Source organism: Xyrauchen texanus, chromosome 15 (assembly GCF_025860055.1).
Source record: "Xyrauchen texanus isolate HMW12.3.18 chromosome 15, RBS_HiC_50CHRs, whole genome shotgun sequence".
NCBI classification, from domain to species: domain Eukaryota; kingdom Metazoa; phylum Chordata; class Actinopteri; order Cypriniformes; family Catostomidae; genus Xyrauchen; species Xyrauchen texanus.
Window position 1 is genome coordinate 10,444,229 of NC_068290.1, and position 14,590 is coordinate 10,458,818.

Here is a 14,590-nt window from a genome sequence, read left to right on the forward strand (position 1 = left end):
TTCTCTGAGGTAATGCATCAATCTGCCACAGCTTCTGGACATTATGGTGGATGTCATCAGGTGGGCATTTAAAGGAGATATAATGAGAACAAGTAGAAGGAAAGCTAGAGAGATCTCTTGCAGGACCCTGCAGTGTCCAGCCGAGCCGGGTCTTGATTGCTACAGGGGTTCCAGGAGGGCCTAATTTGACAGGTTGTGTTGGGATGATAAGATGTGTATGATCAGCCCCTAGAAGAAGGGGTCTTACTTTATTAAGCTGTTTGAGAGGGAGCTGACGGAGGTGTGAGTAGCGCCGCTGGAGGGATTTCACCGGGTGAGAATGTTCTGACAAGGATAGCTGGTCTGCAGTAAAGGCTTGACTGATGACATAAGACTTGTTAGGATGTGCTTTAGGAATAAGGGTGAAGGATACAGAAGCTCCATTAAGAGTCTGGACATCCTGTCTCACAGTTCTCAGCTGTAGATTCTCAGATTTTCCTTTTAACTGAAGTGTTTGGGCAGCAGGGTGAAGGAGGATTGTTCTTTCGGACCCATCATCCAGTATGGCATAAGTATCTAAGGATCTGTCGCCATTGCGCAAGGTCACTTCAACTACCTTCAGTAGTACTTTATTACAGTCACTAGGGTGGTCAAGATATAGATTTTGCACTTGCCTCTGGTTAATGTTGCATAGGATGTGTAGGTGTTTCCCGTTACACTGGCTGCAGCGTCCCTTCAAGTCACATTGGGTTGCAAAGTGGTCTCATAAACGTCGCCAACAACGTCTCTGTTCCTTGATCCAGTTAGTTCTCTGGTCTTTGGTGAGCTGGAGGAAACCACCACATTTACTGACATGATGTTCGGTAGAATCACAGTAAGCGCACACTGGATAGCATTCAGCTATGCTGTTAGGAAGAGGCTGAACAACTTTAGATGAGGGAACTTGGGCTCTGGGGGAAGTCATATGAGAGGAGGTTTTAATACCATGAAGTATGGTTGTACCCCTTAATGGGTGAGGAGGTGGAGGCCTCTGCCGGATAGGCTGACCAATAGGCTGAGAGGTTCTTTCTCTCCTGGGCTGGCAGCGGGCTTCTTGTTGTAGCCAGTTGGAAAAATCCAGGAGGTTATAGGAAAGGGGACCTGGTCTACTCAAACTCATACATCTTTTAAACTGGCAGAACTGTTCATGGGGAAGCTTCTCTAGTAGTCGCTCAACATGCGAGCCACAGGTAAGCTCAGAGAGACCTTCAGGGCCCATGGACTGAAGGAGACCCACTAATGCCTGCACTCTGAGGGAAAATTGGTCTAAGCCTCTACCATCACCTGTACGAATAACAGGCATCTCCATTATGGTTCAGAGCTCCTTCAAAGCAAGTTGTCTAGGTTGACCATAGCGCTCATCTAGGGCTCGTACAGCTTGAGTGTAAGGATCTGGGGCATAAGCATAAGCCAAAGCAAGTCTCCTCGCCTGCTCTACCTTCAGATGATCCAACAGGATGTGGTATTTATATTGCTCTGATTCTCTTGGATCTAACAAGTTGGATAGGGCCATCTTTAACATCATGTACTGGCATTCGTCCTCCCTCATGAGATCAGGGAAAGACGGGCCTTCTACCCTCCTATAGTTGAACTGCTGGAGGCCAACAGGAGGAACTAGCTGGTTTAGAGGGGGAGCCGATGTCAGGTGGTGTGGCTGCACATTGAGAGGCTGGTATGCCGGCTGGACAGAATAGGATAAAACAGCAGGCAAAGGTTGATTTGGCAGTGTATAGGCCGGGTGCATGGGGTTATACGAGGCTGGTGCTTGATATCTGGCAGGAAACTGACTACAGCCAGGAGGATGCATGCTCTGTAAGGACTGTGGCATAGGCTGGGTAAGAGGGGCACGGCTTACAGGAGGGGGAGATGGAAGCTGTGACTGGAGTGGAAGAGGAGGGGGCCTATGGTCCTCCATAGTCTGATGGGCTTGTGGTGATTGAAGGTTAGAATTATCAGGGCAAGGGGATAGCAAGCTAGACCGTGAGGAGTGAGTGCTGCTCCTAAGCATGCACTGCTGGATTAGTCTACCCTGATTTCTTAATTCTTCTACCATTTGCTGTAGGAGTACAGTCTGAGCGTCAGGCATGGGAGCTATAGGAGAGGTATGTGGGTGTTCAACATCAGGGGTTTGCATTCTCTCAGATAGGACAGGTGAGTAAGGATGTAGAATATTCTCCTGAATGTCTCCCTCCATGGGCAATTCCAACTCCTCTGGCTCTTCCTCAGACTCGATCCGCTTTCCAGGGTTGATAATGAGGACCAGTAACAGAACTATCTGCAGGATGAAGCAGTTGTTGTTCTGGTGGTTCTGCTGTAGGTTGTGATCGCTGATGATGTTGCAGGATGAAATCATCATAACGTGCGGGTAGCCGGGCTTGGCGACGTGGGCGTTCAGACTGAGACAATGAGGGCAGGGAGTGACTATACATATCCACCGATCATCAATGGGTTCCGGCTCGAAGGACCATGAAAAGGAGTAAGGGGGTAGCAAGGTAGCTAGCTTGAAGCCAATGGGGCTGTCGGTAAGAACAGGTCCAGTCTAGTCACTCAGGTATCAAATTCTTTATTTCTCTTGTGTGCGTGTGGTCTCTACAAAGGAACATAGGAATACAGCATTTAAGGTTACAATATATGAGGCATCTACTCATACTATAAAGTTCATCAAATATACATCTAAATAACTAAAGACAATGCCTAAACAGAAAATATAGCAAGCCTAAAAATAAACACCTTCAAAGACAAATTTAAGAAATACAGAACGATACTAAATATCAAACAAAAGGCACTTACATGGTCAATTACGCACACGCAGGAAAAAACAAAGAAAGGAGAAAAACTCAGTCCTCTGCACAGTACATCCATGTGCTACAAACAGAAGTAACATGCTGTGGGCACAGGTGCAGTTAATAAAGCCAGATATAAAGTCCTGATTGGCTGAGAAATCAGGTGGGTGGAGCTAGAGTTAATATGAAAATGAACAGGCCAAGAGGGGTGTGGCACATGCTTTGCACCTTGTGAATTAAGGGACACAAAACTTCTCAACAGATATTGTAAAGGGATCAATGCAAAGGATGAGGTGAGAACCGGCTTTGACGATATAAATAATGGTTTAATGATCAATTTAAAAGACAACATAAACACACACATGACAGACATGTCCGTTAACGATCTCTCTCTCCCGCAAGATCCTCTGCAGTCGACCTTTATCCCTCACGGTGGCTTAATTAGCCTAATACGGGACCGGGTGTGTAGGATCACGACCCGGCCCCGCCCTCCGCCCTGCCACAGATATATATATACAACAAGAAAGATCCTTGTGGTTCACCCTAAAATGAAAATTCCCTCATTTACTCACCCTCATGCATCCTAGATGTGTATGACTTTCTTTCTTCAAGAGAACACAAATTCATATTTTTAGAAAAATGTCTTGTAAACAGGTACCAAAACTGTGAAGCTCCAAAAATAATGGCTCCAGAGGATTAAGTAATGTCTTCTGAAGTTAAATGATAGGTGTGTGTAAGCAACAGATCAATATTTTACTATTTTTAACTATAACCATTAGCTTCCTGGCAGCTGTTGTATGCACGTTAACAAGAGGAGCGAAATCACATGGCCTCTCACGTGACGTGAGCGTGTTGGTAAGCTCACATGAGAACTGAGGGCCATTATTATGTCTGTTGTTGTTACTACGTCATATATTCGAGTCATTCTATTCATTCTACTCAAGAGCATATCTAAAGTACATACTTTATTAACGGGCAAGGAGTACATTCTTCATCAAATACAGTACATACCAAGACCGTACGCGAATTCGGATGCAGCTTTAAGGTCGTATGCAGTTTAGCTTCTTAAGTAAATTCATCTAAATGTTTAAGAATGTTAAGACATTTTAACTGGAAATCAAGACAAAAATACTGATTAATTAAGAGACTTTTTGTAGTGTGCTCTGGTGTGTTCCACTGATATAATACAGGTAGAATATTTAATATGCATACACATGAACTGTATGCACACACGTGTGCATTTCCACAGCTAAGCATCATCATAGTTGGCGGAGGCAGGGGTTAACTCCACATACTCAGCAGGCAGTGCAAGAAAGCTGACCTGATAGAGGCCAATCTCTCTCTCCAAAGAACAGTGGAGGAGAAATAATGAGAGAGAGAGCAAGGCAGACGGACAGACAGAGGGAGGGAGCAGAGGCGGCCATTCGAAACCCATTTTCGAGGGCTCTCCAGGATGTACTAATTGTTTGGTGACTGGAGTACTCTTTAGGGAAATGAAGGTTATCTGGGCGTGCAGAGAGGAGATAATGTGTGTGCACATCACTCACTCTTTAATAAAGAGCAGAGCCCGGATGCACACTGGCCAACACTGGGATACAGAGGGGGAGAGGGAGGGTGCGGAGGATTTATCCGTAGTAGGAGAAGGGGGGCGGAGGAGAGGAGGAGACAGTTTACAGAAGCCAGGCTGTGAAAGAAGAGATGGGTTGGATGGACAGATTACAGTCATTAGATTGGGGGAAGATGGGAACAAGAGAGAGGGAAAGAGAAGGAGATGCACTTTGAAAGGGAGGAATTGCTTAATTAGCAGACAATAACTTTTGTCTACATCTCTGAGAGGCTATATCAATAATAACTGAATGGGCCAGGTAGAAAAAAATAAATATTTTTTGCCACTTTTATTGAAAGGTTTTGCAATTAGTGCTGCTCAATCATGAGAAAAATCATTATTGATGGTTATATCCCTTGATATTGAAATTGCAATTAATATCAATTAATGCAATTTACATTAAAATACTTATTTTGGGTGGATCAACTGCATGCCATATCTAGCCCGAAAACTGTTTTTGAATTACTTCAAAACTGTTTTATCAGTGAATGAAAACAGTCAACGTCATATTGGCACTCTCGGAAGTATAAAAAATAAAACTGTAATTCAGCTTTTTATATATTATAAACAGAAATGCAAAAACAAACGTTAAATAGAAAATTAAATCAATGCAACATGAGTAGATATATATGGTCAGATGTAATCGACACTTTCACTACTTATTGATTTTGGCAGAAAACTAATTGTAATCTCTTTAATAGTAATCTCAGTTATTTATTTGATTAATTATGCAGCCTTATTTACAATATATACAGTATTATTTGTGTTGCTTATATAAAATGAACCAACATTGTATATATCACAATTAATTTACTGCAAATTTTATTTGGACATTTATTGGTTTGATTCATTTCTGTCTTTTTAAATTGGTTCAATGCTGTGTTTGCTTCATAACTAAAAGAAAATGCACACAATAGCTGTAGGTATATATTTCTGTTTATTACTATATATTGTTATAGCATGCATTTTGTTTCATGATGAAGAAAGAAAGTCATACACACATGGGATGGCATAAGGGTGAGTAAATGATGAAAGTATTTTAATTTTGGTGTGAAATAACACTTTAACGAGTAGAAAACAACAAGCATATTGTTTCACTCAAAGAGTAAATCGAGTAAAAGCCGTGAAAGCACACCTAGTTAAATTACATGTAAGTTATAAACAGATGTGGCCATAACCACCATAGCTGTACGCTTGGCACAAAAATCTGCTTTTATTTTGCAACAATGGCTGTTTGGTCGAAATGATTGTTCTTGCGATTAAAAAAAAATAATAATAACCCTTTTAAGCCATATTAGAGCAAATACATAAATGTCAATATGTATATCACAAATCGCGGTAAATTTTTTATGCCACAGTATATCATCCAGCCCTTCCACTAAATAACTACTCCAATGTCTGCACATACTTTTTAACCAAAGACTATTTCTAACCGTTGTCAGCTGATAACGCATTACAAATGTTAACCTTTATAAGTGCTTATGTGTTACAGACAACATGGTTGTAACATAATAGCACATAGATCATCAGGCAATTTGTCTCCTCGTGCCTCATCAGCCAAGATAAGTGCCTCAGCTAAAGTGGTATGTAGTACTAAATGGGATTTTAAGTGTGTATTTGATTTCTGTTTGAGTCCTTGTACAGGCAACATCATCTCTCCCCTCTGCCTCTAATCCTGGCGCGTCTGACGGCAGAGTGAACGCCTTTGACGTTTCAAAGGCTTCCCCCATCATGACTCTTGACACACTACACACCCCGACGTGCTATCACCGTGCCCCTGACAGCTGCACAAATTGGTTGAAAGAGGGCTCTGAGGCGAGCACTTTGATCAGCCGAGCTTTTGCTCTCTTGCGCTTGGTCTATCTCCGTCCAGACATCGTGTTGTGAAAGGCCAGGCCCCCGATCTGCCGAGGAGAACCAGACCGGGTGGGTCTGATAAGCCTCTACTCACAGAGGAAGCTTTTTGTGCAGTCGGATCGTGTGTGTGTGTGTGCGTGTGTGTGTATATGTTTGCCTGAAGCCATGTCAGGCATGTCAGACACGCATATGGTGTGTATAGTTTCTGGGAATTGGTTGTATTTATTGTATCCAGATTTCATGTAGGGGTCTCTGGCACACTGAGGCACACAGCTTTTAGGGCAGAGTAAGGGGCCGTTCTTAGAGTTAGGAGCTTGTTTTTGCATTGAAGACAGCTTGACGGGATGCAATGGAATTGAACAGAAAGCTAGTTTAAAGGAGCATTAAAGGGACAGTTCACCCAAAAATGGAAATTCTCTAATCATCTAATAACCCTCATTAGTGTTGCCAAAAGTACCATTACTTCAGTACTAAGCCGGTACTAAAACAAAAGAAGATGTTTCTTCAGTACCGGTAGTACCGAGCACCGACTCTGTCCAGCACCAGCATGCTATATGACAAACAAAGTGCTTCACAGTAATAAAATTAAAACATAACATTTCAAAATTACCACATACACAAACACCAGTAGTCTAATACTGCCTTCATATCCTATCAGACTTATCGTAAAAACGGGTTTCCCACTCGGAAGTTCCACATGAACAACCCCTCATGTCTCACTTACGACTGGGAAACTCTGAGATAAATTTGATACCCGAGTTTCCGAGATGGGAGGAGTCATAAACTTTCAACATGGTGGAGAAGTGTATGGTTTCTGTAGTGAATGATAGGTTTTGTTGATTTTTCGAAATGCAGCTAATTGTTAGCGCTTGCGGTTTTGGTCATATACATTTCTGTATATCAGCAACCATTCTATGCAAGCTGTAGATTTAAACACCATGAAAATATCTTGTATTTGACCAAAACTCCATTATTGTCAGCAAGCTAATTGAGTAATATGTGTTATGGTGTCAAAATAAAAGTTTCTCAAGAAATATGTATGAATGGACCTGGCGTCATCCATGTTTCCTGTTCTTTCCAACAACAAAGCACTTGAACACAACACACTCGTAATTACCACATCAGAAGTAGGAAGTAGGATTATTCCGATAGCTCATAAAGGCAGCATTAAATACAAACACTCCAAAACTGTGTCCTACATTTCATTTGTCAGAATCAAAGGACAGTATAAACAGATGAGATTTCAGATGTGACTTGAAAGTCTTCAATGATCATTCTGGACCATGTAGCGAACAGTTTATCCAGAAAAAGCTTCAAGCAAAAATCACACGTCCTTATAAAAACACAATTCAAAATAAAAGCCAGATGCTTGAAATTGAAAGTGATTTTACCTTCATTGCATAATCTACCATATAATGAAAATAAACGATGACTGATGATGATCATTCTACCTAAAATGTCTTTTTGTGTTCCACAGAATAAAGAAAGTCATACAGGTTTATATAAACATAAGGGAGTAAATGATGACAGAATTGTAATTTTTTTGGTGCACTTACCTCCCAACTCTCATTCACTGTTGCTAATATAAACACTCAATACACTTGTTCTTATGTAAATATTCTTAATCCCAGATTCATCTGATAGGTCTTTTGTATTAAAATAAGTTTGCTCTTATTGTTTTAATTTATGAATACATTTAGAACCAACTCAAACCACTTGAATGCAAAAGTTACAGACACTTGGTGGCTTCGAAATATGGAAATGCTTCATTAGAAAGGGTTTTACGGAAAGTCTTTATGGAGATTGTTTGGATGTGTATTATGCTAATTACTAACAATGGACACACGCTTCCTCATTTAGAGTAATCCAGATTCATCAACATTAGAACTAGAGTAACATATTTATTTGTGTCTGCACCTGTTGTGAATCCAACAGAAATTTGATGATAACGACCAAAGACGTCTGTACGTGTGTAAATAGACAAACAAAATAAACAGACGGAGTACAATAACATGTGCTGTGCGAACGACCCCTTATGTGTGTTTGTGTGTGTTTTTCATTCTAGGATTTCTTTGTCTTCTCATATTCTCATTCATATTCATATTTTCTGTAAAAATCCCCTATATTTTTTTATTTGAACATGGGATAGTTTGTTATATTTCCATCTTAGCACATACACACAGTGAAACAAATGTCTGTTTTGATGGCAATTTGTCTTCAACTATTCCCAGTCTGTGTGTTGTATTATTGAGAACTCAATGGCTTCATTCATAACTGTAGCCTGAGGCTCAGGGGTGTGTGAAGTATATGAATACACAATGTATTCAGTCCGCCATACTGTAGGCCGGTCTCCTTCTCTGTGTGTCTATCTGTCTTGAGGAAATTGTAGGTTGTGGGGAAGTGCAGGTAATAGAATAATGCCAGGGGAGACTTGCCAGTGTGCAGCGCAACTGACAGCCAATGATTATCACAAACACAGAGAGAGCCCGTGCCAGACACACTCACACATGCATTCTGTTGCTTAGACTTCACAAGGAAATCACACACACATAAATAATAGCTTAAATGCCATAGTCATACTGTCACAGTGATGTTTCTATATCTGGCTGCTGTGTCTGTCAGAAAGTATTGAACTCTTTATGTGCATACAGTTATAAAGGTCCAATTGGTAGCCGCCATTTTAAAATTGATGAAAGGAAAACAAGGCTGTGTGGGACAGATGTTCAGTTGTTCAATAGTTTGTACTGTTGGGTACCTTGGTGTTGATTGTTCGTCAGACAAAACATTGAAAATAAGTCTTTCAAGACTAGAAATAGTGTCAAAGCTGCACGTCAAATATCAAGGGGGCGTTCATCAAGTTTCAGTTTAGACATCTCTGTTGTTTTTAATGGGAGCAATTTAAACAGGGCTCTGTCTAGACACTAATACTGTTCAACCTATTGAATGGACTGTACATCTATCCCTCATAGCCTCATTGTCATTCTACCCTGTCTAAGGTCCAGTGATACATAAACTCTTCACCTAAAGGCATTTGTATAAGCTCACACACTGTGTCTAAAGATGCCCATTTGAGATTATTAATTGTTATCTTCCAAGTCATGAGATCATGTTGTTTAACTGTTACAGTAATCTCATATAAATCATCTAAATGGTCCATAACAACTACTTTCTCTGTCATGCAGCAGTCATATGCTCCGCCCCCTCCTCCCATGGCTCCGCCCAGCCCCGGCACCAACAGCAGCAGCCACAGTGCAGCGGAGCAGCTCAGTAAAACGAACCTGTACATCCGGGGACTTCCGCCTGGCACCACCGACCAGGACCTCATCAAACTCTGCCAACCGTGAGTGTCTTTCCCCAATCTCTTAGTCTCTCTCTCTCTTTCTAAACAGGATTGTTCTTTTCTATATGAGAAATTACTCTATACCTACCATATTTATAGTTGCAAAGACACTGTCTGCACTCACATAAACTCATGCCATCATGTGGTGGGGTAGTGGGCTAAAGCACATAAATGTTAATTAGAAGGTTGCTGGTTCGATCCCCACAGCCACCACCATTGTGTCCTTGAGCAAGGCACTTAACTCCGTGGTTGCAGCAGTGTAAGTCGCTTTGGATAAAAGCGTCTGCCAAATGCATAAATGTAAACGCATGCGCATACGGTCACAATGAAACGAAAATGCCACAGCGCTTAGTTCTGGAGAAGATTATGGCCCCATAAATGGTGATGGCAAGTCAGCATCATTAGTTTGTAGGGAGATCATTATGAAACTCTGTACAAGGACCGGGGGGCAGCTTGCTTAATCTCTTTTCTGATGATTCATGCAGATGTAAATCTGTGTTCTTGTGTGGAGGCTTTCAGCCTTATAACCCAAGACATTTACTCCAGCGTCTTGACCTTCTATGAATATTTCTGCATTTATAAAGGTCCCCCCTGTAATGTTGACCGCAACAATACAGTGTGGTTCAAATTGTAAGACCACTAGTGAAAATGTTGCATTTTACTGATGTAAATTTTTTTTTTTATAAAATAATATATTATCTGTATTACTATTTGAGTGAAAAGTTACACTGAAAATTGTACATAATTTATTTATTATGTACAGTATGTACAAGGATATGTCCTTGTTTTGCTTTAATGGCTACATGCACTCGAACTGGCTTGGACTTCATGAGCAAAACCTGATGATTCATGATATCCCAGCATGATTTGCGAATATTCATGGCATTCATGGCAAATTAGATAAATTATTTGTTTCATTAGTTGCCTAGAAATAGTGCAGAACATTAAATAGTCCTTGTTAATTTTAAAACATCCTATTTCTTTGTTTTGAAATGTTTAAAATCCTGAAAATGTGTATACTGTATTTCCAGGTTTAAATTAGATTTTAAATCCCAGATTGTCAATGTGGACTCAAACATTTGAGCTCCACTTTACTCAAATTGCATCAGTAGTTTCTTGGCAACGTTTAGACCAAGGATTCACTTTTTCTTTTAGTCCCCTACACAGATGTGTGCAATTACCAGGCTAGTTCCCAGAATGTCAATGTGTGTATGAGGAAGGAAGAGGGTTGCAATGCCTCAAAGCATTATTTTTCTTTCAAACGTTGAAATAATGCCCCAAATATTAACATGTCAAAACTCAGGGGGTACAATGATGAAACCTCAAGCCACAACCTCGCACATGTTACTCTGTCTTTCTCCATCCCTCAATGTCTCTCTGGTCTCAGGGTAGCATGGTCCAGGTTAGCCCAAGGCGTGGAGCGGTATTGGAATAAAAAATTCATGATTATAAAAGTTTTATTAGCTGCGGCTGCCGTGCCAAATGGCCAGTAACATTTTGGAAAGGTCAAAGGGGTCTGCCTAGGGGCTCACTTCCGGAGCACAGCAGAAAAAAACAGAACGAAAGCATCCACAAACACTCTTTTCTTTACTTAGCCACAATGATTTAAGCGCTGTGCATGCATATCTGCACCCTAGTGTGGAGATCTAAAGCATACCGCTGCACACATGCGCATACAGTAAGTGACCCCTCTCAGTCCTCCCGTGGCTCTGCTGCAATGGCGTCGAGGGCAGTGAAAACTGCTTCTGTCAGGCTGACATTTCAAAGATCTTCTCTTGTGATTCCCTGCGGAAAATTGGCAGGGTTTTGAGGCTGGAGGTACAATGGGGTTAGACTCTAAAGGAGAAAACTTGGCCTCAGCAGAATCTAAACAGCCTCAGCTATGAAAGCAAGCACTTCTGTTTTTTAGCTTGCTGTGTGAAGTGTTTTAATTTGATTATTTGATAATTAATTGAAGAATGGCTCGTTGTTACGATACAATGGCAAAATGAATTCCTTATTTAGTGTTTTATTCTTATTTTGCAAAAACATCAAAAAGGACACATTTATTTAAGAAGCAAAATGTCTCAAAATGTGTAGATAATAAGATAATAATCTATAAAAGTAGATAATATTTTATGCATAATCCAAATAAAAGATTTATTTTTGTGTAAAAATGGGGTAAAAAAAAAAAGATGTTAATTGAATATATATTCTCTTGAAAACAAAACACAATTTGAGGAATTCAATTAATTGCACTGTTATCTGTCACACTTTGGCAGGTCTGAACAGCATCACAGTGATCCATAATCCTGAATTAGTGCACTTGACCACACCGTGCATCTGGATATATGCCAGGTTATAACACTCTTCTCCATCATTTGATCATTATTTGATGAACTACTGCTGATAGGATCCATAAAAAATATACACTAACATTTATTTTAAATGAAAATTATTTAGTGCGTTCTAAATTGCGCTAGGCATTTTTTGTGAATGGAGCGCAATCTATAATAAGCCTTATTTACCTATAGAAAGGCGACATGTTTGGATTGAAAGGAATGACAATGGCTTCATTTAAATACGCAAGACGCAGTGCATTTTCAGTGCTGATTCTGTTGAATTAACTAGATTGCGGGTGGTTAGTGTATAAGATGCAGGTTTTTGCATTGAAATACCGCTTGCAAAAGTGGCATAACTGTTTAGTGAATTCACTCCAATATCTTACATAATTGTGCTTCTCAAATATATCTTATTGTCACTGGAATACAAGACAAAAATACATAATAAATACTGGTATTACCAGACTGGCCATAGGGAGGAATGGGACTTTTCCCGATTGGCCGGCTACGAAACGGGGCCGAACGGCCGAACATCCCCCCAGCTCAACAACATTTGGGATGGTTTTTATTTCAAATCCAGAGCCAAATTCTCTTCCCAGTCCACCCCGGTCAGGTTCCATTCTTTTGAATTTAAGATTTAAATGGTTATTCTTAGTAGTTTTTCCAAAAAGATGTCCAACAGCAAGTTTAAGTTTAACCATAATTATAAAACATCACAATGATGTTGCATTAGAAGAGGTATAAAGGTCAAAATGAGGGTGTGTTAATTTATTTATTTTATTTTTAAAACCCAGAAAATATGTCTGGGCGTTTTCATAAAAGGCCTGAATATGATTCATGAATTATTAATGAAAGCCTTAGGTGAACATGTCATCATCATATTTTATTATGCATTTGCAAGTATGCATGCGCATGTGTGTGTGTGTGTTTGTTGGTGGAGATCAGAGGGATTCGATTTCATGATTCGATAGAATGGAGTATTAGCTCTCAGGATACAGAATTTTACAAAACCATTTAAAATAATTGCATTTCAGAGTCCCTCATTACACCTCTGATTTTAATCTAATGCAACAGAGAGAAAGTGAATACAGACCAACTCAATTATACTATGATTTGGACCAAGGTTATAATGAATAAATTAAGAATTTCTTCCAAGTTCTGAATGTTAATGTTTTTTGTTTGTTTTTTTGTTTCTGACAGTGAATTTCTTTGCCCAGAGGAAAATGTTATCATTCATTGGTTGCTATTTCAAAAGCGTAGGAGACTTAATTGAGTTTATAATTATGTTTCATTGAAGGATTGACTTTGTCTCAGATGTTTCTCCTAATATATCTTAGGAGAAATTAAGATAGACACAAATGAGTCAAGTGTTGAGAGAACAGAAATAATATTTAGCCATTCAATTCATTTGGATAGCATAGATCAGATCATTTGTTCATTTTAAGAATCTGATGTAAAATCTTTGAGTTCCTATTGAAATCTCTGACATTTGACTGCAGACTTTGGTATCTTAGAAAATCTGAGCACAGTTTGTGAGATTGTTTAGATCCCTTCTGTAACTCTAGATGATATATGTGTGATTGCTCAGACATTTTTCTCAGTAGAAATATATGGGATGCAGCAGAATTAGCAAATTTCTCAATTTGCTCTCCATTTAATCTCATTGCTGACTGGGAGAAACATTTGACATTTAAAAGGGATCTCATTTGTGATTTTTCTTTCACTGTGGGTGTGTGAGCGAGATCTGAATGTTATTACCTTGTTTCCAATGGTATTTTGGCATTCAGAGGTTCTGATTTTCTTGTATTCTGTATTCCCCTCCTATATACTGTATGTATAATATATCATGTATTTTTTATTCACTGAAAACGCAACCAAGGCTTGCTGCCTGAAATGGCTGAACCCACAGCCCCCCTCTCTGTCTCTCAAGCTGATTGACTAACTGAGCCAGTGGAGGAAGTGCCCTTGTATACAGGGCTGCCATATCTAGTGGAGCCTCTGGGGTGGGATTTCATTTTCAGTCGGCAGAAACCACCCCTGGGCTCGAATAACTCAGGCATCCAGAGCATGCAAACCATTTCAGAGCCAGTGACAAGCCTAGTAACGGGTCACGCTTTTTATTTTAAAGTGTTGCTTTCCAGCAATAAGTTTGTCTTATCCATTTTCTCAGTCAGAGTATCCGCCCATACTTTGATTTATGTCTCTTATTCGTTGCTGAGAACATCATCTAATCACAAGAAGAATAGTGGGCTGGCATATCTATTAATTGGAAGATGGATGCATAATTCATACTTTTTAACTCAAGCTTTTCCTTTGCACTCTCACCTTTGTAACCCAAAATTGCAAAGGTATTCGGAGCAGAGTCTGAAATTAACCAAAAAGGCCACCGAAAATGACAAAAATTTTAGTGGGTAGCAGCCATAATAACATGGACATGCCCCCCTCCCTTTAAATTGCCTAAGTTTGTCCTCCCACTTTTATTTTCTTTTTTTTTTTTGGTAAGGAGGTGCTGATAAAGGGAATAGGATTACACATTTTGTCTTTTAATTACATACAGTAGTTCAGAACTGGTTAGTGGTTGAGTGGTTACAGGTGTACGACCTTCAATGCCTATAGAGCGGATTTCTTTTATTTTGGGTAATAATTTGGCTGAGGGTCGTGTTTG

At 39.9% G+C, this 14,590-nt stretch overlaps 1 protein-coding gene across 3 annotated transcripts in view; it reads left to right on the forward strand.

Moving 5' to 3' along the window:
* rbms3 (RNA binding motif, single stranded interacting protein) overlaps nucleotides 1-14,590 on the forward strand; it is a 233,536-nt gene that overhangs the window by 54,968 nt on the left and 163,978 nt on the right. For 2 of the 3 annotated variants that reach the window (XM_052144708.1, XM_052144709.1), the window contains exon 2: nucleotides 9,447-9,604. In XM_052144708.1, coding sequence (XP_052000668.1) covers nucleotides 9,447-9,604 — 158 coding nt within the window. The remainder of the gene's footprint in view (nucleotides 1-9,446; nucleotides 9,605-14,590) is intronic. The other variant, XM_052144710.1, reaches the window with a different exon arrangement.